Consider the following 27,296-nt stretch of genomic DNA (forward strand, 5'->3'; position numbering starts at 1 on the left):
CATTCGTGTGGTGCTAAAGACTTCTCGAAGGTGTCTTTGAACCTTGGAGTAGTCTCTAGCACTAGCAGTCCTCGCCTTGCCGTATTGTCCATAGCGCTCAATAAGGCCATACATAAAGATGCGGGCACATAACTCCGCCAGTCTTACTGTTATACAACGCAGAGGCTAGAAACAATATTCATCTCTTAAACGCAGCTAAACCAGGCCACAAAGGTGCGGACGCACCGTGCTATATATTTAAAAGGAAAGGACGACATTCTTCTCTTTCTCGCACCCAATCCAGGCCACAAAGGTCGCTGTCGATGTGGCGTGGTGCCGGGTGGTGCGGCGTGGTGCCCGGTGGTGCCGGGTGGCGCCGGGTGGGGCGGCTAGGAGTAGAAGGTGAGCACGGCGGCGTGGTTGCCGCGCACGAGCAGCACCTGGCGCGCGGCGGTGGCGATGGCGGCGAGCCAGGCCAGGTAGAGCGGCGCGGGCACGCCGCGGCGCCGCGGCATGGGCTGCGTCACGCACACGAGCCGCGCGCCGCCCGAGTGCGCGCCGATCAGCTCGCGCAGGCGCAGGTGCCGCAGCGTGCGCGACCGCGCCGCCTCCAGGTCCGCCGCCGTGATGCCGCCTGCAACCCCCCCACACCCTCCCGGTTAACATCGGCCCGCGTGTCCGCGAGAGCCGGCTAAGTGCGGGGCCAACCCACGGTGCCACATGCTATCGAACTTTCGATTCTTGGACATGCCGGTTTCCTTACGATGTTTTCCTTTACCATTTCGAGCAGTGGTGATGTTACACATGCGCAGATAATAAGAAAATTCTATTGATTTCCTGTACGCTCGCCTGTTCTCGAACCCCGAATTGTCAATTACAAGTCCGAGATCTTGACCACTGAGCCACCACTGCTTTATATCGCGCGACCCTCGCCTCTGTATATTGTGAAGCTTACGACGCGCAACCCTTGCTTGAGATACTTATATGGCTTCCTCTCCCTTAAGGTCCGACAACAGCCACAACTCCCCAGGTTGTATGGATGCTTATGGGCGGCGTCAATCACCGCTAACACCCCGGCAACGCGCCTGCTCGTTTTCCCGCTATTGTGAAAAAACAGCCTACGACGCTCACAGGCATCGTGGCTTTCTGTTACTTTTTAAAACAGACTTTACCCCTAAGAAGTCATCCATCCATCCATCCTAAATACCGAATTAGTCCCTATTGAACATAAGCCACCCCCAAAATATGCCTCAGACACGATGCCTAACAAATCACAAATTCATAAACGCAAGTCCAACTCGCACTTAACCGTTTTACATGCTTTCACGTCGCAACGGAGTTATTTATGGTATGATTTTCGTGAGTATAGAAACTCCTTTTTACCGCAGTTAGTACAAATTATATAAAAAACAATAAAAAATATATATTACCCGGGTCATTGCTATCGTCCGAAGTCCGGAACGGCGCTATGAGTTTGTCGAAATACGCCAACGTCGAATCTTTGGGCTTCTTGTTGATGTCCGAGATCATCTTAAGAGCCGAATAGTCGATGCGGAACTTGGAAAGTAGGGACGCCATGCTGTGGGGAAATTATATGGCCTTTTAATAATAATGTAAAATGTTTATCAATTTTTTTAAGGTAACTTCTTTAGAATCGTTGTGATTTCAAACCTGATGCAACGGAAAAACGACAGGTAAGAGATACAAATACAAAAATGTGTAGAATGAAGCCGGCGAAGAATGAGACAGAAATATACATACTATTTTATATTTTATAAATATTCATCTCATTCTTTTGTCGATTTACTGAAGTTTCACTTCTCTCGTGTGTGAATCGCACACACACGTTTTTTTTTCAACACCTTCAAAAACAGAGGTTTCTCACTTCAAGTGAACTGATTTAATGATTTTTATTGGAAAGCCGGTGCTCTCCATTTAAATTTTGGTTTATTTTTGACACTTTGAAGGCTGTGTACTTTTTTGTTAAAATAATTGTTTTTTTTTTTTAACTAGAAATCTTTATTCGAAACAAAAGTAATAACTACTGAAAAATTGTCCAGTCAAATATTCTTTCAATTGTGATTTTAAATCGACATTTAATAACAATTGTTACGCCCTTCTACTTTTCGTTCTACACTCAATTTCATAACGCTACATTTCTCGACTGATTACCACAATCAGTTTTGTGTATGTGTTTCTTTACAACTTCCTAAAAGCACTTAATTTTTTCTGATTTCAATTAGTGTATTTGCATAATAACATCAATTATTAACTAGATTCATCCCGCGGCGTAGCTTACCCGGGAAAAATTCCGGGCTTTATATATTTACATAACTTCACGTTCATTCAATTAGCTGCGAAAAGGGAACAAAAATCTAAACAATCAGTTAATTTTAAGAATGCAAAAAATAAGAGCAATTACATTTTTTTTTCTCGGCACTTCTTTCTACAAACAAAATGGCGCTTAAATATAAATAGTACAGAACTTACTTCCTCTCCTCGATGTCCATTTCAGTGTTCTTATTAACTAGTGTGAAGACCCGTAACGGGCTGGACGCCCACGCGCGCCGCGTCGACAGGATGTACGGCAGGAGTAGAGTTAGGCCTATGGATAATTTTTCTATTTGAATAGGCTTAATAATAATAAAAATATAGTTGAAACTATATTTTGCTATAAGGAAAAGCTATTTATGGGGCAATAAGTATCATTGTTTTATTTATTACTTCTTATTCAAAATCCGTTTGACAATGAAGTCTTATCAGGACTCTTAGCACACATAATACAATGATTTTATTACTTTTTCCTATGTCACTACAGAAGACTAGCATTACATAGTTATATATAGAAATAGAAATTTCTGACTGCGAAATCATAATAAAATCCGCATTCCTTCCCCATCCCATACTAGTACATAATATATCTTGTTTGATTATTACAAAAAATCTAAAGAGCATAAATAAAGAATAACAGATCTGAAGCGCAACTTTCGTAAAAACACAAAAAACCTACAGTTATAGCAACGCCAATTTTAACGTGAGAAAGTGATGGCACCCCATTTAACTCTGCCTGTAACCCATGGACGCCCCATCCCATATCAGCTCTGTGCCCCCCACATATCAGCAATGTGCCCCCACGTAACAGCACTGTGCCCCCCCCCCGCAGGTGTCCCCCAGGTGCACCCACCTCCATCATCATACAGCCACCACACGTCGACGGTGCCGTTCTGTCGGCGCGTGAACTGCTCCACCGAGGTGAAGGAGGACGCGCGGCGCGCCCCGCCGATGCCGATGCGGCGCCCGCCCATTATGCCCTTGCTACAAATGTATTGCTCCAATTGTTTATTTAACACATGACTATGGGACTACATTACTGTGGGACATAGATTTGGTACATATGTTCAATCTCTTAATTCTTCGTATCATATATTTTTTTTATGTCATAGCGGGCAACTGCTGGTGGTTCGCCTGATGGTAACCGACCACCACCGCCCATGAACATTTGCCGAGATAATGCCTCTCTACAAAAAAACACAGTGGCATGCAACTGTGTTACATCTCCGGTGCGAGCTGGCCCAATTCGTGTCGTAGCGTGCTCGACTCCCACAAACAATTAACATCAAATAGAACTTATTTTAACAAGAATCACATACTAAAATTTATATAACTTTTTATACAGTAGCCACTTATTCCGGCTTCGAGCCGCCTGCGATACCCGGAGTAAGCACAAATACAATAATAATATAAATTTTCTCACAGTCCAGTACTTCTTGATACATTCAAAAATGTACACCTCTTTATAACCTTCAATGTTGGTTTCAATTCATAAAAATTGAAGACATACAGATAAAAAACAACGAACTACAATCAATAATAGCCATAATAAAAATAAATAACGAATTATAAAAAAACAAAGACACTTAAAACTGTAATATAGCCCATCAATGCTTTGCAAGAATTTTAAATAAAAAAAAAATTATAATATATACACTAAAAATCAAATAACCAATTAAATATTAATATTTAAAATAAACTAGCTATATTAAAATAAACAAAAAAAACAAATACAAAATAATAACGTAGCAATTTTACTAGAAAGCAAATCTCACCAAACAGATTTCTTTAGGAGACGATAAGCAATTCTAAAATAATATAAAAAAATAAACATCAACAAAGTTATCGTGTAACCATAATACATCAATAAGTGAATAAAAAAGATATTCAGATAGCTCATAGCTAGTTAGACGCCTATACCGCTCGCTTATTTACAAAAAAATACACGTAAAGGTTTAAATAAAAAAAAAAACAAAATATACAAAAATAAACCTAAACTCATTATGATTCCAGTTATCCTAAAAAAAGAGAAATATAGGAAACATTTCACTTAATACTCGTAATAGTTTCCATAGATATGACTACTCTATGCCTCTGCTCCTAATGAGAGCTCATTTCAGTACTGGTTGAATATCACTTATCTTTAAATAGCATTTTCTTTGAATAAACTTAAGGACATCAAATAGGTGTAAAATCCCTCTGCCCACACCCCAAGAACGAACTGGACTATTTATATTTAACAGCCCTAAAAAAACAATGTAACGGAAACATCACTAAATAGTATAAAACAAAGTGGCTTTACGCAGTCTGTGTGTCTGTATGCTTGGTTCTTCTAAATTACGCAACATTTTTTTAATATACGTATTATAACCTAGAAGAAAGGGGGGGGGGGGGTTTAATTTAACGCGTGCGAAGCCACTGGTTAAAGCTGGCAAGTATTAAAAAGCTTACCTATCTTTACAGTTGTTCTCTTTAAGTTTATCCTTTTGCTTGCCCTCCGCGCCGGGGTCGCGCGACACGTGCTCCGGCGAACCCAACGACAAATCCGACATGCTGCTACCTGTCACCATAGAAACACGTTGAAACCTTAATTTTTTTCACGTGCCAAAAAAATTCATTCATTCATTCATTATTGGGCAACTATGTAGACACCAAAAAAAAAAAAAATCAACAAAAAGATTAAATATATACTATGGCTCCTGACGGTTATTCTTTCTCTCATGTATAATAATTAGAGTAAGAGAAAACATATAAGTGATAATAGACTTAGAAATTATCTTTTGCCACAAAGCCCACGATCCTGTGAAAAATACAGAAACAGAAAAAGTTGATTTGTGATATTGATTTTTTAAGCAGTAAATGACAACACATATTTTTGCAAAAAAATATCAAATGAATAATACTATATCATACTTGGATACATGTAATGGCTCAATATAGTAACACAGAAAATATATATTATTAAATGATTCTCAAATTTTTTGTTGCAAACTTCTTGTGTGTACAGCTTAATTTGACAGCATCGCGAATGAATAAATAGACATACAGATAGAGTAAAATGTATGTATGTATTGTTCCTATCAAAGTCAAGTAAAATGTATGTATGTATTGTTCCTATCCATTGTGTTATGAAATAATTGGATGCACAATAAAATCATTTAACTTGTACACTTATCTCTGCATTCTAGCTGCTCGAAAGTTTAATTCAGCTAGAATCTATACTAATATAATAGACAGAAGAGAATAGCTGAAGAGAAAATTGTTATTTTGTTTGTTAGAACGCGCTATTAGTTTGAATTGAAAAATATTTTATTCCGTAGAACAGTCCATTTACTGAAGAGTTCTATGTGAAATCATATACGTGGATAAAACCGCAGGGCACAGCTAGTGTATCTGGCCATAGCAACCAAGTGACAAAGGCTACTTAGTGACTTTTTTCAGCGTTGAAACGTGTCATTCAAGTATTTCAAGGGAATTTCCTTTGACAATCGCGGGCGAAACTTCAGGCATAAAGCTATATAATGATATTATGGTAAATCTTAAAACTGTGTTATGACAAAAGTCTAATTGAATAAATAAATGTTTGAGTTTGAATTATTACACAAATACCATTATATATATCCAAGTACAGCAAAAAGCAACGCTACGAACTCACCCCTCGAGTGCGTGTTCAAGCTCTCGCTCGACTTGGACTCCTTGAGGCTGTCGCCCATCGAACCTACCCAAACAATTGTTAGCACAATGTGTTGTATTAGACAAAGTTATATATACATATAATTGGAGTGTCTGTTTGTTATATTCAAATAGCTGCTTCTAAATCATTGACTGCAGTGAATTGGTAAATGAAAAAAACTTCTAAAATGTCTAGATTTAAGTGGATAGATAAGCAAATGATGGAAAGATAGACATTTTATTTCAAAGATAATAACTTAATGTAAACAAATCTTATGTAAATGTATAAAAGTAACTGAAAAAACTTTGTCTTATACAATAAGAAAAATCATAATTATATCACAAGGATAATCATTTTAGCAAATTACAGTAATAAATTGTAGTTGCAACAGTAAAGTATCAAAATTCATGATTGGTAAAATAATATAAAAATGTATGATTTTTTTATATACAAATGTCCTAAAACAACAAAATGATATTAATTAGTAACAAAGTGGATACTTAATAAAGGACACATCGCACTCGACTTTTCATCTAAATTCAATAACACTTAAATGATATGCGAGTTAAGCAGATTGTTGCACGGTAGGACAATGGATGGGTAAGCAGAAAAGTCAAGAAAATCTTTCAGGAAAAAAAATTCAGCTGTAGAATAATAGTTTAAGTAGGAAGTAGCGGAGGAAGTAGAATTTGTGTGGGGAAATTAAGGTGAAGAGTAGAGGAGGCATCTGGGAGATTGAGGGAGTCTTGAACGCTGCATGAAATAGTTTTGTGGGAGTTTTTAAGGTGGACCATTAGGGGGGACGGTTGATTGGAGGGATACGCTACTCACGTTCTCGCGTATTCTCATTCAGGTCTCTCAGCACAGCCAACAGGTCGGCATCTAACGTGTCCCCGCCGCGCTCCTCCACACGCAGCAAACTGATCGCCATGTGCACGTCCAGCGCTTTGCTGAAAGTATATTTTTTGTGCTTTTTTATTTAATTTAATTGAAGGTTCATTCAAATGTTTAAGCAGATTTCTTGATATATATTAAATGCTTTAACAACTATTCAAAAATTCGGAAAATATGAAATGTACGTACTAAAAAAAATGTCAAATCCCTACTAAAATTATAAATGTTAATAGGGATAAATAAAATCTGTATTTTGCAGTCTTGTAGTAATGTCTGTCTCTTCTTCACATCTAAACAGTTTAACCAATTCGGTATATTCGATAATAAATTTTAGTACGGATATAGTTTGAAACCCGAGAAATGACATAGGATAGTTTTCATCACCGATATCCCACGTCAAAGGAAACTGTGCGGAGGAACCCCGGTACCGTCTATATTTTCCTTTTGAATGCACGAGCAAAGCCGATGGATGACAGCTAGTATATATAAATCGATGCTACATACATATAGAGTATAAATATCCAAGTATATGGAAGAGTTACATACTGCATTACTTCCACGTAATCTAGAACTTCCTCGCGCGAACAGGTCTGCCAGTTCTCTTTGAAGCCCATCAACAGTATGTTCGGTTTCAATTTGCCAAGACCACTCGCCTGGAAAAATTATCATTATCTGATTCTGATTCTGACTCTGATTCTGATTCTGGTTCTCATTCTCATTCGTCATTTATGTCTTCTTTTCAGCATGATATGCAAGAAATATAAATATCTCGTCAAATAAATAGAGCAGAAAATTGGATTGAAAATATTGAAAAGTTCTAATGGATAAATTAAATACTAGTTTGAACATACTATCACTTGTCTACGACCCTATCAAAACAGCTCAGGGGAAACCGCCTAACGTATGAATTTAATTTCAAAATACCATATCATGTGTACAGTTAAATAGGAATATCCGACCTGTATAAGCGCACTAGCGCCATCTTTTAGATCGACCCCATCCACGATGCAGTAGAACGCTTTGATCTTGCGCTTCGAGAACCAGTGGTAGGCCCGGTTGGTGAGCGCCTCTCGCGTGCGGTGGTTTATTTGACTCTGTAATATAATTTTACGATGGCAATTATAGTTATATGCTTTTAGGTGAATGTATTTATCGTTTAATATCTAACAGCGGCTGTGAGCGCGGTTCATTCGTTGTATTATTATTCTGGGATATTTCCGTATGCATGTAATGTCTTCAAGATTTTATTTGTTATCATAAATAAACTCTAATCTAGTGAAGCAGTATTAAGAATATCTCATCACACTGATCTATAAATGTGAAAGTTTGTTTGTTTGGATGTTGTCCGTTAATCAGGCTGAAACTACTGAACGGGTTTTGATAAAATTTTGTATACAGAGAGGGTATGAGGTGACTTGGGTGATAGGATCTATTTATCCCGATAAAATGCCGCCTTAGGATAAAACAGGAATCTCGATATCGGGCAGAGCCGGGACGAGCGTCTAGTTTTATAATAAATTCTGATTCTAATACAAGACATAAACTATAAAATCAAAATATATCAGTTTTGACACCTACATCTACATATATGAATTTTTATTCGCAGTTTCTTAAATAAAATAACGCCTTTACCTGCACAACGTGGCCGCACAGCATCAGGGACAGTCCCTTAGTGAGCAGATACGTGAAGTCGGTGAGCACCGCCCTCTCGCCCGGGAACCCGGTGAGCACCAGGATTTGCGGCCTGGGGATTGTAAGCTTTATGTGAGTGACATAAGGTACATTTTCATACAACGTAATTTATATTTTGGATAGTCTTTATGTGAGTGGAATAAGGTACATTATCATACAGAAAGATTTATGTTGGAATTATAACGATTGAAATAACCTACATTTGATTCAACGTAATTGAACTTTAGATTATAATCTTTATATGAGTTGAATAAGACATTTTTTCATGAAGCAAATATTTCACTATGATTACATACAGGAGTTTATACGCTTACAATTATTATATGACTAGCTATTATCCGCTGCTTCGCACGCGCTCTTAAATCACTCTATTTATTAAAAAAAAAACCTGTTAAAATTCGTTGGGTAGTTTTAAAGACTTAAGCATACATAGGGACAGAGAAAGCGACTTTGTTTTATACTATTTAGTGATATGCAAAACATTATACTGCGAAGATTCATAATTCAACATTTTAAAATATTTTAGGGAAAAAAATTGTTTATAGTGCTACTTATTATTTATTATCTTACTATGACAACATGTTGTATGTTCAGTTAGAAAGTTTATGTTTATCCGTTGATATTATATAACATTAGTTTATTTAAAACTAGATGGCGTTGATTTAAAAATATAATCTTATCTTAATAAAATAAATAATACATATTTATAATTATTCATCAGCACTCGCCTGTAATTCTTGACATGCTCAGTGACCCGGTTGAGCTGGTGCACACCGGATAGAGCCGTTTTGTACGTCTGCGCTTGCGTCGTCGATCCCCAGTTTACATCTATACATTTATCAGAAACAATTACTTCTTTCAATGAAGCAAATTATTAAAACGTCTGTGAATACAAATTTATAAATATCACAATTACCCCACACAGTTAGGTTAGGTAGTTTTAAGATTTATGTTAAAAACGTTGTGTGTTCAAGAAGTTATTTTCTTTTTAATTATCATTAATATTCCTCTAGCTCGAAACACTATGTAGAACATTTGAATTGTTATTGAATGTGTTTATTCTCGAGTGTGAGTATGCGAATGTTCATGGGCGATGGTGATCGCTCACCATCAGGCGAACCACCAGCTCAGTTGCCCGCTGTGACATAAAAAAAAGGTACGAGTTGGAGTTGCGGTTCGCTCACCGGGTTTCCGGTAAGAGACGAGCAAGTAGAGCGCGAGCAGGAAGGCGATGGTGACGAGCGCGGTGGCCCACGAGATCACGAACATTATCACCACGCACACCATCGCGCCCACCAGCGACAGCCACATGTTGTACAGCTGCAATTCAATATTTTACTATTATATCTAGCTATCCGCCCGCGGTTTCATCAGCGTAGGTAAAGGGATACGCTGAGCTCCGATAGTGAGAGAGAAAGAGAGACAATTAGACCCTCGAGTAATTAGGTATTAAATAAAGAATTTTTTTAATTGACTTTTAGGCAGTCGTCCGTCGAGACTAAGGGATGATGAGAGACGAACTATATGCTATCAAAATAGCGGAGGCTGATGGGATATGCTGAGTATGAAAAGTATTTGTAGTCTGATAATGCTGACATACAGAGTGCGATCAGTATCTTCTGATTAGTTAGTGGGAATAACGGGATAGAAAGCTATGTTCTTCCTTCGAAATAATTTTGTACATGATTAGCCGTGCAAACGGCGGATGGAAGAGGCATATAATAAGCGTAATATTATATAAGCATGAGCATAAAAAATACAAGCAGCAGAGTTATTTATCGTTCAAATACTTACTCTAAAAGTAGGCCTCCACCCCACTGGCTTGGCCAGACTCGCGTGGAATGTGGCGAAGTTAATCAGCGCGTACGCAGCCAAGAAGAAGTTCGATATCAACGGAGCTATCTGATTCAGGCCACCTGTGGGGATATTTGTTGAGCTATCAATTAATAATTCTTATAATATGTTTCAATAATTTATTATTCCAAGGGTCGAAAGCACAATTGTCTGTGAAATTGTTACAATAAAAAGATCGAATACTTTTCTATTAAGTTTAAAAAGAATTCTTCGAAAAAATTTAACGACGTAATTTACGAAGCTGTGATACTTTATTGTCCAAAAGCAGCAACTTATAAGTAGCTACTGAGTATATCAATTTGAATAACAGCAGTATTGAATTACATTTAATCCAATATCGTAAAGAAATAAATAAAAACTCACCCATCAGAATAAACGCAACGGCTATTACGAAAGTGAGCGCGTAGCCGCGGACGGGCTCGTTGTTGCTGCCGTAACCTTTCGCGAAGAACTCCAAATAAGGGTATAGCTTGTCCTGACATAGAGCCTGAAACAAATAATATCTTAATATATATAAATTACGCGTCACATTGTCCGCGATGAACTGCTAAACTACTCAACCGATTTTAATCAAATTTGCAAACCGTGTGCAGTTTGATCCAACTTCAAAGATTGGATAGTTTATCGATTACGATAAATGACTACTCGGGCGGAACTGGGGCGTGCAGCTAGTACTAGTAATATAATATAATCCAATCTATCTAAATATGTTTGTTTGTATGTGGTAGTCGAGCACGCTTCGGCACGAATTGGGCCAGCTCGCACCGGGGAAGTACCACACCCCCACAGAAGACCGACGTGAAATAGCATTCTGCTGTGTTTCGTTCGGTGAGTGGGGGAGCCGGAGGCCCATATACCTTTCCTTCCCCTTCCCAGTCCTTTCCTTTATTCCTCTCGCCAATCCTTTCTTAATCCCTTTCCAATTTAAAGTCGGCAATCCATTTGTGGAGGCGTAGGATCTGTAATCGACTTTACGCCTCTACAAATGTTCATGGGCGGTGGTAGCGCTTACCATCAGGCGTCCCACCAGCTCCATTGCCGACCGTGACATAAAAAAAAAAAAAAAATCAATAACTAGCATTCCGCCCGCGACTTCGCCCGCGTTGTCAAAGGAAAAGGTACTGTCCCAGGTTTTCCCTACATCGTTTTGACAATAAGTATCCTATATCCCTTTACGGGTATCAAAATATGCATGAATCAAATTTCATCCAAATCGATTCAGTGGTATAGGCGTGAAGAAGAAATAAACAGGCAGACAGAGTTACTTTCACATTTTTAAATAAAATAATTAAATACCTGAAAAACTTTAGGCGCGGACACGAGCGAAGCGAGGGCGGACGACAGCGTGGCGGCGAAACACCCGCCGTAGATCAGCGGGCCCCACGCTGATACCAACCTGATCACCTGCAGTTACATATATAAAATACACTTCGAAAATTAACTGTACTATTTAATGTTGTAGCATTGAAATCTACTATATAAAAATAAGTCGGGTTTTCCTTCCTGACGCTATAACTCCAGAACGCACGAACCGATTTCCACGATTTTGCATTCGTTGGAAAGGTCTCGGGCGCCGTGAGGTTTATGGCAAAGAAAATTCAGAAAAAAATTCTGCAGAAAAGCGGGAAAGTCATTTTTCACATACAACCATCTGGTGGCGAAACGGAGTTCGCCGGGTTTGCTAGTGCTTTATAAATGAGAAATTTTTAAAGAATAGAAAAAAATTCATCACACGGCGTGATTGAACCCGCATCTTTTAATATTTATATAATTGAGATCACTCCTTATTAATTTAGCAATAATTACGATCCTCCTTAGTTTTGTATTAGGTTATTCTATCCCCCCCCCCCCCCACACACGCACACACACACGCCGCTGCATGCTGACGGTACTCACGTCGTTGCTATGGTGCAGACCGTACCCGCAGGCGCCGGCGCACGCCGCGCTGCCGACGGCGCCGCTCGCGTCGCGCAGCACGCACCAGCCGGCCACCACCGCTATGCCCACGTACGATATCGTCGTCAGCAGGATCGCGAGTAGAGTGCCCTTGGGAATGGACTTCTGGGGATCCTGGAATGAGACGTCACCAGTACAGTACGAGGGTAGCAATTTATGGTTTTAAAATGTTATTTATTTATTTATACTTTATAATATATTTACATTACTAATGGAGCGATTACCGCACAGAGCTTTTTTTTATGTCATAGCGGGCAACTGAGCTGGTGGTACGCCTGATGGTAAACGATCACCACAGCCCATGAACATTCGCAGAGGCTTAGACCTCTCGAGAATGCGCTGCCCGCTTTTAAGGGATAAGGGATGAGGAAAGGATTGATGAATGGAAAGAAGGAATGGACTGGGAAGGGCTAGGAGAAGGAAATAGGCTTCCGGCTCCCCCACTCACCGTACGAAACACAATAGCAAGCTATTATTTCACGCCGGTTTTCTGTGGGGGTGTGGTACTTCCCCGGTGCGAGCTGGCCCAGTTCGTGCCGAAGCGTGCTCGACTCCTACAATAACTACCTATATATACTGCTACCGTATATGTACTGATTATCGTATCTGACAGATAAAATGGCATGTAGGAAAATAATTTGATAAAAAACACTGCAATTGCCACTGAAGAAAAAGAAAAAGAGGAAGATGAAGTACTAACGTATACAATGTTACAACGGCTATCAGGAATACTATCAGCAAGCTGGGAAACCCGTGCTTAAATGTACACAGTGTACGTTGAATCAATACGAAGAACGGGAACTGTGTTTGTTTTCAATTATAATTTAACTTGATTAAAAAATATATTTATACAGGCATAATTATTACAAGAGATCACGATATAACCAACTGAGAAAAGTTACAAAAGCACCTGATATGAAAGAAGGTAATTGTAGAGTCCTTCAAAATATTTATAACATCATCGTGCAAGCTAAAAATAAAATAACAAATGTCAAATAAACTTTTCAAAAAACTATGTATTATATTTGATTTTTATAAATAAAAAATGTTTGAAAAAAAATCTATACTAATTATAAAAATTAATAGTTTGTTTGAAATCCCAAGCCAACATATAAACATACTATATAATCGGGAACTGCTGGACAGATTTCAAAAATTATTTCACCGGATAAGTACGTGATCCCTGAGTGCTATATCGTACTAATATTATAAATGCGAAAGTTTATATGGATGTGTGTGTGTGTTTGTTGCTCTTTCACGCAAAAACTACTGAACCGGTTGCAATGAAATTTGGTACGTAGACACCTAGACAACTGGAATAACATATAGGAAACTTTTTATCCCGATATTGCTACGAGATACGGACTTACGCGGGTGAAACCGTGGGGCGCAGCTAGTGCTATTATATATACCACGAGCAAAGCAGGAGCGGCACACTAGCGTAAAACAAAATAACTTTACAAGTACCTTCAAATCGCCCGAAATATTAGCTCCGGCGAGTATCCCAGTGGCCGCCGGGAAGAAAATAGAAAACACCGAAAAGAAGTTGTGCTCCACACCCTCGAAGTACCTGTAGTCGGGGCCCAAGTTCGCTTGGAACACCGTCACTGAAACAATACAAGGAGAAGCGATATAGCACTCATTTCAGCGCAAAATTTGATTATAATATATACATATTTTTTTTCAATTTAAAAAAAAAAACAAACGCATCTGAATAAATACAAAAAAAAACTAACGCACATCTGAATATAATAATTTACAAGGAAAAGTTCTAGTTTAGTTTTTTATAAATTGTCTTGATCTCATAGAGAGCTCAAGATTGCTATCTTTAAGCCTAGGTGACTCTGTGTGAAATATTCGGAATGTATGTATATTTTTTTGTATCCTACTAATATTATAAACGCGAAAGTTAGTAAGTATGGATAGATGTATGTATGGATGGATGTTTGTTACTCTTTCACGCAAAAACTACTGAACCAATTGCCATGAAATTTAATACTTAGATAGCTGCACAACTGGAATAACGCATAGGCAACGTTTGTATCCCCGATATTCCTACGGGATACAGACATGCGCGGGTGAAGCCGCGGGGCGCAGCTAATATACAACATATGACTCACTATTGAATCCAACAAATCCCTGCGCGACCTCCTCATCGCTGGTCGGCCCTATAATGGCTCCGATGCAGAAGTCGGCGATCGCAGCCAGCAGGATGAACAGTAGCACCACTTGAGCTTTCGCCTCCCACTCCAGGCCCACTATCACTATACCAGTTAGTAGCACTATGGTTATGCAGCCATAGATTGCTTGGTCCTGTGGAATATATTATAATATTCTTAATGTGTGAATAAGATATGGAAGATATGGAAGTATTTGTGAGAACAGACGTGAGAAGAAAAAAATTTAAATATATTTCGATGATATTTTACTACTAAACAAAGTACATAATACACATAAATAAGATAAAAACGAAAAAATTAAAATAAAAAAAAGGTCTCTCCGGCGGGGAATCGAACCCCGGTCTCCCGCGTGACAGGCGGGGATACTGACCACTATACTACCGAAGACTTGTGAAAGCAAGCGAAATAGTGTAATATAATATTCGATTTATAAAATACCACGAACTTGCAGTTCTAAATTAGAAACGCAATTAATATAAATTAAATCTCTACTGATTGTACCAGTATATTTATTGCAAAATACATATTTACGAATATATTATTTTTATTATCTACAAACGAAAAAAATTAATTACTGCTTACAAGTTAACGAAAAATTTAATGTTTAATCAAGACAATCGAAAAGAAAACTGAACAAAAAAGTAGTAGTTACACTAAGAGTAAAAACGCGCAATTCGCATTGAAGGTTATTAAATTCTTATCGCTTGTATATAAAAAAAATAACAGCTCCGTATTCGCTGCAAAAATTAACAATTATATCATAAAAAATTGTATAAAAGTATCATCGTTTTCTCATTTCTGAAACAAACTATTGAAAGAGAAAGTAATTTATAATTCTTATTCACACTAAAAAGTAGTAAATACAAAAAAAAATAGTATGCAAAAGAAGCAACCAAGATACAAGATATTTCTTACTCTTTGAGTGCACTAATTTAAAAACACTTTACCGCGCCGGAATGCGGCTAATCTTTGACGACTATTTTATAATAACTTTTGATCAATTACTCATCTAGCTATAGCCTACCATATATGTCATCTCGGGAATAAATATGATGATAACTCACTGAACCGAACAACTGATAATTGATAAACATTCCAATTTAATTTTTTCCCGCCTTTTTGCTTTTTTTTTCACAATTCGCATCCCAACTTCATACGGAACAATTTAAAATGATTCCAATTTCAAATTTGTCGCAATTTTTTTTCTAACTCACCCAGCTCTTGCTGACCATATATGCTGATTCTGGAATAAGCGTGATGAGCGACTCCCCGAAGCCCACCACGTACATGGCGCACGCGACCGCGTTCGCCATAGAGAATATCAGCCCAATGGAGCCGCCGAACTCGGGGCCCAGGGAGCGGGATATCATGTAGTATGTGCCGCCTGGAAATTAATTCATGGTATATTGTTTTTTTTTTCTATTTCTATATGATTATTAGTATATAGTTATAAATGCGAGTAATTCTGTTCGTCTGGTATATAGGTTCGTGTGAATTACTGAATAGACTATGATTTTTTTATTTATTTATTCACACCAAATAGAACTTACTACCATTACAGGATATTATCCTAATTCGACAGAGTTCTTTTATAAAAATGATGAATCCGGATAAATGTAGATAGAGCGCAGATTCAAATTGTTTTGGATACGAGTGTTTTTACTGGGCGAACCGAGTTTTATGATTAATTTTAATGCAGTGCCTCCGATGTGGCCCCATTTAAATTAGCTCTAGTTGTTTGAAGGCGATTTAGTTTTTTGTTATAAATAAAAATTATTCGAAAATTTTAAAGAATTTCGAATCATTTTTTCCACATAAAATTTATTGGAAAACATTCTAAAGCCATTCACATTTCAGTATCTTCCGTATAGCATTATAAAATTTCTAATTAATTAACCTACCTCCTTTGATAACTCCATTAGTACTAATCGCTGACATAGATAACGCGGTTATCGTAGTCACCACAGATGTAGTCAATATAAGAAGTATCGCTTGACCTGTGAAAAAAACAACTATGGAATCATATTATCGATATAAAACAAACCAATAAATAAACACATTTCATATGCAAAACCTTTTAATGCATGACACAATAACCTATTTTATTCATTTTGCATATTGATACGGAGAAATATCCAAACACTCATTCGAATTAATTCATTTAACAACAGTTACGTTCAAGTGATATATTGATCAGATAATTATCTTTTTTCTCGATGACTTTAAAACATTAACTTAGGGTTAACGATAGATCTTAAACTTTTAACAACTATAAGTCGTATCTTACCAATCCCCGCTTGGCCGACAACCCACGAGAGCCTCAGGAAGAGCATCACCCCCCATATGTTGAGCAGGCACCTCATCAGCACCCCCTTTATCCAGCCGAACTTGACGTTCGGGGAGGGCGGTGCGGTGACTCCCACATCCTTCTCCAGGGTCTGGCCTGGCTGGAAATATACAGCCGTCAACAAGTGCATGCTGAGGATGCTATATCTAACCTGGGGCGCTCACTTGCGTACAAACATTCGTATAATCTGCGAATGTTTGAACTCACAAATGGTGAAAACATTACAAATGTCGTCCTACACTCATGGGTTAGCGCATTCATGAACGGCATAATATAACAGTTAAAATCTCTTTAAAAGGTGCGATTATAAGACAGCATATTTCGTAAATGGTTATATCTTCTTAATACAAAACGCAAAGGTTACTAAGGACTGATCTATCAAGCCACAGCCCAAACTAGTGGACCGATCGGGCTGAAATTTGACATGCCATTAGGTAGGATGTAGGCATTTGCCATGAAAGGATTTTGAGGAATTCTACCCCCTAGGGGATAAAATTGGGGATATAGGTACAGGCAACAGCTAATTTAATATACAAGATAACTTATGATACTCTATATTATATAAGAGAGAAAAGATAGCTAACAAATATATTATACCATTTGCAGAGATAACATAAAAAAAAAAACAAGAATAATTACAACTTAAGCTTAACTTGTCAATAACAATAGCAATACGAGATTATGAGAAATACAATATAATTTGTGCTAAAATAAGTAAGCATTTTTCATATAAAACTTCATTTTTTATATCTATACTAATATTATAAAGCTGAAGAATTTGTTTATTTGTTTGAAAGCACTAATATCAGGAAGTACTGGTCTGATTTGAAAAATTCTTTCAGTATTAGATAGCCCATTTATTGAGGAAGGCTATAGGCTACATTTGTACCACGAGCGAAACTGGGGCGGACCGCTAGTAAAAAATATGTGTAAAAATACGTCAAAATTTTACATGCGTTTTAATAAGATATCTTATTATACATAACAATTAATAGAAATATAAAGCGTAAGACTTCTCTCCGTACTAGTCCACAAGGAAATGATTTATTACTGTTTTTTTTTGTCTAGTAATAAGGTTTATATGTATTTAACAGCATCATATCATATTTTATAATAATGAACTTAAGTTGTACATCCTTTTTTATCGTCTTTATTTAGTCTTCTCTTATTACGAACACCTTATTCGATGCTATTTTTAAAATACAAGAGATAGGAAATACCCTATAAACCAGCTTCCGCACTTGGCCAATTTATTGTCTGACTTTCAATCTACTTTTAAATTTAACATAACACATTATTTATTTCTAGCTAGCTAGTAGTTATATACTAAATACAAACTCGTACTCCTGGAATTATTTTTAATTTCAAAATTTCCACCGCAAAATGTCAGTGGTGTTGTAAAAAACATCAATTTAAATTAACACCTTATTCAGTGGTAGTAATGTTCAAAATCTATTGTAACTTAGTATTTTCTTGTGTTTGATTTTACGCGAGTAATATACATTTAGAAATTAAAAACTTTTTAACGGATTTTAAACGCGATTTATTCATTATATTAATAGCCCGACGTTTCGAACACTTTACAGCGAGCGTGGTCACGGGGAGACTCCCCGTTTTAATCTTAAACTCCCCGTAATTTCTAAATCTATTGTAACTCTCACTAGAAAACTCTGCTCAATATACGCCTAGGTAAAGTTTTGGTTCCGACAATCTGTAAGTGTGATTGTGGGCCTAGTGATTTATTGTATCCATTTTCAATTCATCTAGTTTTACCTAAACTAGTGATATATTCTTTCATTTACAAGATCGTGGCTTGTGAAGTAAGAAAGAAAGAAAGAAAGAAAGAAATGTTTATTTATCACCACACATTTACAGTTAAATTAAAATTAAAATTAAAAAGTGTACTTATGACTAAACGGTGTGGTGCTAAAAAGGGTAACTACTCAGCGTGTGCTACGCGTTATGCGCAGCGCTGATTTTCAGTAGCCCCTTGTACGTAATATTAATTGTATAATCCTATCCTATCCTACTAATATTATAAATGCGAAAGTTTGTAAGGATGTGTGTGTGTGTTGCTCTGTTACGCAAAAACTACTGAACCGATTGCAATGAAATTTAGTACGTAGACAGCTGGACAACTGGATAACATATAGGCCACTTTTTATTCCGATATTCCTACGGGATACGGACATACGCGGGTGAAACCGCGGGGCGCAGCTAGTAGTATCTAAATTAACAATTTTCTTTGGATCAATGCTCATAACCCAATTAACTAGAGATACGATTAATTCTTACATAATTGCTAGTAATTACTGTGAGTATCGCATATGTATGTCACATAAAATGAATTCTAACAATACAATAAAGAGGAAACAATTCTCGGTATCGACACATAATTCTCATAAAGACCTGCATTTATTATCATCTATCAAGAATCTCTGAACACTTCAGATTCATAAAAAATAATGTGCGCATTAGAATGGTAATTTAATCATTGAGCTTGAGTTTTTCTTACATATTTTGGGAACTGAGTCTATTGAAGCGTCATTAAGCTAAATCACTAAATCTTTTCTGTTTCATAATCGGGACTATTGAGAAGTATAGTAGTGGAGTCAATCTGCTAAAGTTTGTGAGGATGGATGTACGTGTCTATGTATGTTTGTTACTCTTGGCTTAAAAACTATTGAACCGATTGTAATGAAATTTGGTACGTGATAGCTGGACAACTGGAATAACACCTAATACTTTTTATCCCGATGTTCCCACGGGATACAGACTTACGCGGGTAAAACCATAGGGCGCAGCTTGTTAAACAAAGTCAAAGAATCTCTGCAAAAAGTAAATCTCTGTCATCAACTAAGATTGTATAGCGCCCGGAATTGAACTAAGATCTCTAGTCGTCAATGATTCACAAATCAGTAGACCATAGAGCCATGGCGATAAAATATTTAATATGCATTAATTGACTCGTCAAGGAATGTACTTAACCAACCAAAGGGCGACCTACGGCCAGGTTAATTAGAAAAATTGAATTATATCTCTCTGCAGTGGGACGATACTGCGCAATAATTTGTTCATCAGATTTTCTATATGTAATTGGGTGTATCGTGTGGCTTCTCTTGCTATCGTCTCTGCTAGTATCCGTTCTTCGTAGAAACCGATTAAGGTGATTGAAACTAATAAAATAATAAACAGACCGGTTTGCTGGTTGACTGACTGATTTGTCAATGGACAGCTTAATCTAGAAGCACTAAGTTATGCTGATAACTACCGGAGGTATTTGATTGGACTTTTTTTGTTTTTTTTTTTTTTTTTCTTAAAATTGTAATAATAAGTCAATAACTATTTATTCTGTTTCAGTGTACACTATACCAGGCAATACGTCACTAATATTTTAAACATCTCAACATTTTGTTGATAATCGTGCTGAAAAAAATACACCCAAAAAAATCTACGTGACCCAGTTCTTTTTATCGTGGAATTCGGTTATATCGCGCTATATGGTAGGGAGTACCCTATAGTATTTCCCAAGGTCTGGACCTAAAACTGAATCTTCTAAAAAGCATGTCAGCTCCTTTCCTAAGTTCAGCTCCATCCTCATACCATCAAAATTGGTTTTACAATAACGATCTTTCATACAAACTTTCATCCCCTACTTCAACCCCTTCTAACCTTTTTACACGATAAAAAGTAGCCTATGTCCTTTCTTGGGTATTAAAATATCTCCAATCTCCATACCAAATTTCATGCAAATTGGTTCAGTTGTTTAAGCGTGATTAAGTAACAGACGGACGGAGTTACTTTCGCATTTATAATATTAGTATGGATTCAGATCTACACATAGTACTAGGGCGTAAGCGTACAGGTAATTGTGCCTAATTGCGACCCTCATCGATTAATTACGACATTGATATGACAAGACGCGCCGACTGAGCCTCGATTAACCTTAGGTGATTAGATTGACCTCTAAACCAACAACTGGGGCAGTAGGTACTAATCTCTAACTGGGCGATGGAATGGTGATCACTGATCATGATTTGATATTAACTCGATTGACGTGTAATTCAATTGAAAGTTGGTGCGCGTGATTAATTACATGAATTGGTCTTTGACGAGTGGGAAGAAATCGGATGTCGATTTATAGGTTCTTCGATATATAGACCTACTAGCTGCGCCCTGCGGTTTCACCCGCGTAAGTCCGTAACCCGTAGGAATATCGGAATATAAAGTTGCCTATATGTTATTCCAGTTGTCCAGCTGTCTATGTACCAAATTTCATTGCAATTGGTTCAGTAGTTTTTGCGTGAAAGAGCAACAGACACACACACATCCTTACAAACTTGATGTTATATGAAATCTATAATTATCTGTATGTTAAAAAAAATCGATGAAGGATGCCATGAAGATTTGCAAGGTGAAGTAAAAAATTTTGAAAATTTTGAAAAGTTTTATGTTTTTTACATTATTTTGATTGATTGCAGTAAGTTTATATTGAATTAATTTCTTCTTACGAGAACTTTTTAATAAATTTTCTTTAGATTATAGTGTCTGATCATAAATCATTACCAATAATTATATTCTGTATGTATTGATATATAGTCATAAAAATTATACATAAAATAATGTTTGAAAATAAATAGCAGATGGTGAGTCCATTATTTACATTGTTGGACACTTGTTCACACTCATTTTTTTCACATGCATTACATACATTTTTTAATACATTTTGCGCGGCTTGGCACACGATAAATTCGGAGAAGCTTAATAGATGCTAACATACAAACCTTCCTCTTGAATCTCTAACTACTCACGAAATCCTTCAAAGTCCATTGCGTAGTTTTAAAAATTTAAGCATACATATGGACAGCGAAAGCGACTTTATTTTATACTATATAGTGATATATCGCGTTACGCCTCTCCAAATGACCATGGGCGGTGGTAGCGCTTACCATCAGGCGACCCATCAGCTCCATTGCCGACGATCATATAAAAAAAACTACATATGATAATTAAAAGCCGGGCTTATTTTGATCAAATCGACATATCCCAAGACGGCATGCAAAACACGAGCGTAACTACCCTTCACCTTGACTTCCGATAACCCAGTTAGTGAAGCCACACGTTACCTAAACAATCTTATCGCTTCGGTGCATATAATTGAATCATTGTAATACTGGAAATTTATTGGATTAATTAAATTATGCACGTGACTTCACCTTGTACCGGGAACCGGATTTTAACTCGTTTTGTAGGCTAAGTTTTAATAAATAATTAGATCAATAGAACATAGCTTATTTGTATCTCTTCATATCAAAATTAAGTACATTTTGCATAAATACTAAACTAACTAACGGTTAGTTTAATATCTAGTGTTGCGAGAGTCTGGTGCCCGATATAGAAATCAAAAGATCCTTTAATCTTCTATTCATATTAGTGGCGGTTGCATTGGCAAGTTGGTAGGTTTGCGCTAAATTTGACAGGACTTTGTTAACGTTTTAAAATTTAATTTTTAGTATAATTGATATAATAAAAAAATGCATTTCTTTTTTCTAACGTTAATTATCACATTTGAATGACTCCCTAGCAAAGCGTAACTAACGCACAAATATGTTTACGTACTTCCAGTACAAATTTGAATATGCAAATACTACAACGAACAGTCACAAAAATATCAGTAAAGATAACAGTGGGAATACAAGAAAAAACTATTCGAAGGCATATTTGTTATTCATTCTAAAACACTGAGCATAACACAAAGAAAACAAATTGTGTTAATTCTAATAATGGTCTATAATAACAACACAATATACAGCCTTGTGAAGTATAACTAAACGCATTTTTCACGGTACTTTAACGCATACCACGTTTCCTACGAATGTCGCCAAGCTTATCAATAATTAATAACAATTATTAATATAGCTATTTGTGTACATAGCTAATGCATATTTTCTTATTACATTATATTTACATATTCTTCTATCTAACTAATCGGCCTGAACTTCCCTATCAACAAGCGTTCCCAAATACGAATAAGGTTCGTTTCGGTTTCGTATTTCAATTAATTTTTTTTGTACTCTATAACTCTGTAGGTTTTCAACCGGTTGGCGTGCTTCTTTTTGTGTTTGATAGAAAATAGATACCATATGGGCTCAGTATAGAATCTGGGCCGGTATCTTCCCCCAGGAAAGTTGATGACTATGTTTCTAGAAAATATATAATCCTTACTCAAAACCAAAAACACTATCTGCATAAAATGGAAAACATTATTACCATCGATTATTTTGAGGAGCATTCAAGTCTATAAACCTATAAACGTATAGAGCGCAGTCATAAACACCATAAAGGGCTACTGAATCATGCAATTGATGACAATAACAACTAGGTGCGTATTGATTCAAGTGTTCCAAACACTAGCTAACCGTTTACACGCCTGAATAGCTGTATATTTTACCTGAGCCTCGACAACACATGGCGCAAGACCATGTTAACGTATACTTGGATATAATCAACCATTGTCAGAGTTGACAATAAGCTTCGTAGCGACTATAGGCTATATACGATACCACTCTAATTACTAGAGTTTATAAAATGCTATAAATATTGGAGTAAAAATAAATCAACATACGGTAAATCTTCTACGGGTCTTATCGTACTCCGCGTAATTGTTAATTAAAACGTTTCGGTTAGAATAATTCAACTTTAGTTTTATAATTATAACTATTTAAAATTTTAATATCAAACGCCTTTCACACGATAAAACGTAACAATTAACAAAGGTGAAATAAATTTTTAAATCGGTCAGTTTTTGTGAATAAAGTTACATATCAAAACACAACTTGGAAAACGTATTTGTATGTGGTAGTCGAGCACGCTTCGGCACGAATTGGGCCAGCTCGCACCGGGGAAGTACCACACCCCCACAGAAGACCGGCGTGAAATAGCATTCTGCTGTGTTTCGTTCGGTGAGTGGGGGAGCCGGAGGCCCATATCCTTTTCCTTACCCTTCCCAGTCCCTTCCTTTATTCCCTTCGCCAATCCTTTCTTAAGCCCTTCCCAAAAGTCGGCAATCCATTTGTAGAGGCGTAAGGTCTGCAATGGACCTTATGCCTCTCCAAATGTTCATGGGTGGTGGTAGCGCTTACCATTAGGCGTCCCACCAGCTCCATTGCCGACTGTAACATAAAAAAAAAAAAAAAAAAAAAAAAAAAAAAAAAAAAAAAAAACATTTGAAACATGATAAATCATAATTTGTAATATTAATATAGAAAAAACTACATAAGAGCGAATAGAAGAAAAATGTGCATTAATGACCAGGCAGCAACTAATAACTGCGTATAAATTATAAATATAAATGGATACGTACGAAGCATCACTATTGACAGAAACTTAAGTGATTCTGGACCAAATTTAAGTGACCCTGACCTTCCGAGACAGCGAAGCATTGTGGAGCTCATCCAGCGTTGGTCTGGGCGCGGCGTGCAGGGACAATACATTCCTATAGTTGTCCAAACGTGGTAGAGCTTCTCTTGTGAAATGCCTGCATATAAAATTTAAAATTATAAGGAAATATTTGAAATACTTGAAGGTATAGCGATCATTGGCCTTTGGGCAGAATTTAAATTAAGTTTTTCGTAATTTTTATATCGTTTCAACATTTGCTTGCTTTAAAAAGAATGGAACAATGATAAATAATGAAACTACTGATCGAAACTATCAAAATCGGCCAAGCCATTCTCGAGTTTTAGCAAGACTAACAAACAGGAATTAAATAATAATAGAGATTGATGCTTTTAAACTAAAAATAAAATTCACCAAATTTTTTCAGGGTTTTCCCTGAAAATTAAAATAAAGAATTTCTAATTAACCGGCTTTTACCGTTGTTAATAGATTAATTATACAAGAAGAAATACATCAATGTATTCAAATGTTCCGTGATCAATCTAGACCACCACGTGGGCACCGCGTAACCGGTCATCCTTTAGACAATAAACTTTAGTATGTGACATCAAAATTCAAGGACCACTAAACAAATCGTGATCTCTAATTACACGATATATTGACCTCCATATGACTATGATAATTATATAGCGTTTCGACTTTTGCTCGGTGACTTCATATTTTTCACGTGGCTAAGTTGAGGGTTGCTAGATCTCACGAAATCGTGTCATGTCAATATTCATTCATCCATCAGCCCACCTTACGTATACGTAATAACTGATAAACACACGATAATTTATTGTTCCGAAATACGATTACCAGGATACGGACACCAGGACACGGTCACCAGGATACGGTCACCTGTTTATTTGTTTATCTTGGAATACTTTTCGAAAACTTTTCCACGCACACATTTTTATTTATTTAATTAAAGAAAGGCTTACCAACTAGATACATAATTTCTTGTTAAAACTATTAAAATATACATTAGAACTTTAGTAATTATGTATCTGAATTACAGGTAGGCACAGCTTTACCAGCATTTTAAAATAAAAATAAAAATTTGATATGTAACAACTACAAATATTGAAATTTATTATAATTGGCTTAAGGCATTAATAATTTGCATGCATTTCAAAACACTTCAAGATAACTTACGATTGGACCAAGATCTATTCAACACATCGTAATTTCTTCACAGCGACATAAATCGCCACGATCATAAATAACAAATTTAAATAGGATGACGTAGATTAAGCACCTATAAAAGTATGTCATCGAAAGCCCACAGTACTCATACATTATGTATTTGATCGCAGTTCCCATACAATTATTGCGACACACACGTGTACGAACATCGCTGATCAGTTCAACGCTAACGATTTATTATTTAACAATTGACGAAACACCTTCACATTGTTCTTAATTTACCTCATTGTTAGAGATCTAAATTGTTCTTGTGATGCACGATTTTCATTGTTTCAATGTTTTTTTTTTCTATTTGGATTGTATTTAAAATTGAAATTCTTTCTTTGATAATTCAAAATATAAATATTTCTTTGATTGAATTTTTTCTTAGATAATTAATCCATCAAGAATTACATGGTTATGTAAGTAATTAGATATTATAAATCCATTAAGTATCATCGTAAAATAAATCAGCCTAAGGGCTGTGTATGGTATAAGTACCATTATAAACTTTTCACTTGATTTTTATGAAAAAAAAAGCAACAATTGCAATAAATTTTTCAGTTCAGTATATAGCATACAATACAGAACACAGCGAGGAAAACAGATGCGATGCGATGCGATGCGATGTCCATTTAGATATTATAATATAGCTCACCTGAAACTTTTACCATATTTGGTGTCAGTAGTTGTGAGAGGGTCATCGCTATCCATTCCAGATCCATCGGAGTCAGAACCTTCTTCCTGCTTTGCTTCCATCTAAACAAAAGAACAAACGTTAATATTATATTATCCAGCCCATTCATCCGGCTTATTTAAATCCAATTTGAGTGACAGTTGAAAAAAAAATTAGTAGGTTGTAATAAACATGTTTTGACAAAATTTATCTACAGTCTTGAGTTTTGAGTAGCCTTCGAAAAGTCAATAACTTCATAGCAACTTTACATAACTAGTTTCGCCCCATTGTTTATGCCCGCAAGATTCGAATAAACAGCCTGTACGACTCGCTGGTATTATTGCTTCCAATAGGAGACACATTTCAGGCCTGGTCAGTGGTATTTACACATATTTTACATTTATATCTTATCTCTATACTAATATTAAAATCGGTAAAGTTTATGAATTTGTGACGTTGAAGAATGTGATTGTTTTATCCATAGAAAGCCACACTGAGTGCCATAGACTATTGTAATAACGGTATTAGAGACTAATAGTCCGGTCAATTTAGACATTTGACCCACGACAAATTCAGGGGAAGCTGAAAATTCTTGAAATTGTTTAAATTATAATTATAAACATTGTCTTAAAAGTCCCAACCGATCCCATGTAAGGAAAAAATTTTAGCGGGGTAATAAGGTCCAAAAAATGAGTTTTTCGCGATTTTCTTGAAAACGGTAAGTTTTATCGCAAAATTACCTCAGACATAATTTGTAGATCAGGGAATTTCCTATAAAAAAGGTATCAATAATTTTTTCCCTAAAAGCCACCGCTTCTGAGATATAACGATGCAAAAAATTGCAAGCGTCATAAACGCACACGTTTCCACGCGCCTCTGAGGTAGTGTACTTAGCGCGTTTTTTTTAATGTGGTTTCCCCAATAGGCCTATTCCACGGGTCTGTTGTGATTAGATTTAGAAATTAATAGTTTCTTCGTCGGATTCGGAATCGTCAATCACTTCTTCTTCTTCTCTTCTTCTTCTTCTTCTTCTTCTTCATCCTGACTATAGGTGAATTGTGTTAAAAGTGAAGCATCACATGTTTCTTC

At 36.5% G+C, this 27,296-nt stretch overlaps 1 protein-coding gene and 1 non-coding gene across 3 annotated transcripts in view; both read right to left on the reverse strand.

The window, feature by feature from the left end:
• Positions 1 to 322: 322 nt before the first annotated feature.
• The window catches only part of LOC119839682 (bumetanide-sensitive sodium-(potassium)-chloride cotransporter), a 39,469-nt gene continuing 12,495 nt past the window's right edge, over positions 323 to 27,296 (reverse strand). The window contains exons 2-25 of one of the 2 annotated variants that reach the window (XM_038366097.1): positions 26,190 to 26,290; positions 24,329 to 24,443; positions 16,847 to 17,006; positions 16,461 to 16,556; positions 15,774 to 15,943; positions 14,500 to 14,692; positions 13,847 to 13,986; positions 12,320 to 12,493; positions 11,720 to 11,827; positions 10,787 to 10,910; positions 10,364 to 10,485; positions 9,754 to 9,889; positions 9,298 to 9,397; positions 8,510 to 8,621; positions 7,837 to 7,971; positions 7,424 to 7,530; positions 6,815 to 6,933; positions 5,966 to 6,028; positions 4,762 to 4,870; positions 4,086 to 4,118; positions 3,164 to 3,294; positions 2,470 to 2,584; positions 1,410 to 1,558; positions 323 to 613 (exon numbers count right to left, since the gene is read on the reverse strand). In XM_038366097.1, coding sequence (XP_038222025.1) covers positions 369 to 613; positions 1,410 to 1,558; positions 2,470 to 2,584; positions 3,164 to 3,294; positions 4,086 to 4,118; positions 4,762 to 4,870; positions 5,966 to 6,028; positions 6,815 to 6,933; positions 7,424 to 7,530; positions 7,837 to 7,971; positions 8,510 to 8,621; positions 9,298 to 9,397; positions 9,754 to 9,889; positions 10,364 to 10,485; positions 10,787 to 10,910; positions 11,720 to 11,827; positions 12,320 to 12,493; positions 13,847 to 13,986; positions 14,500 to 14,692; positions 15,774 to 15,943; positions 16,461 to 16,556; positions 16,847 to 17,006; positions 24,329 to 24,443; positions 26,190 to 26,290 — 3,057 coding nt within the window. In that variant the 3' untranslated portion in view covers positions 323 to 368. The remainder of the gene's footprint in view (positions 614 to 1,409; positions 1,559 to 2,469; positions 2,585 to 3,163; positions 3,295 to 4,085; positions 4,119 to 4,761; positions 4,871 to 5,965; positions 6,029 to 6,814; positions 6,934 to 7,423; positions 7,531 to 7,836; positions 7,972 to 8,509; positions 8,622 to 9,297; positions 9,398 to 9,753; positions 9,890 to 10,363; positions 10,486 to 10,786; positions 10,911 to 11,719; positions 11,828 to 12,319; positions 12,494 to 13,846; positions 13,987 to 14,499; positions 14,693 to 15,773; positions 15,944 to 16,460; positions 16,557 to 16,846; positions 17,007 to 24,328; positions 24,444 to 26,189; positions 26,291 to 27,296) is intronic. The other variant, XM_038366098.1, reaches the window with a different exon arrangement.
• Positions 14,875 to 14,946, reverse strand: Trnad-guc. The gene has a single exon. It is a non-coding gene; the product is annotated as a tRNA-Asp (tRNA).

The sequence above is a fragment of the Zerene cesonia genome, chromosome 4 (genome assembly GCF_012273895.1).
Source record: "Zerene cesonia ecotype Mississippi chromosome 4, Zerene_cesonia_1.1, whole genome shotgun sequence".
In the NCBI taxonomy this organism is placed as follows: Eukaryota; Metazoa; Arthropoda; class Insecta; order Lepidoptera; family Pieridae; genus Zerene; species Zerene cesonia.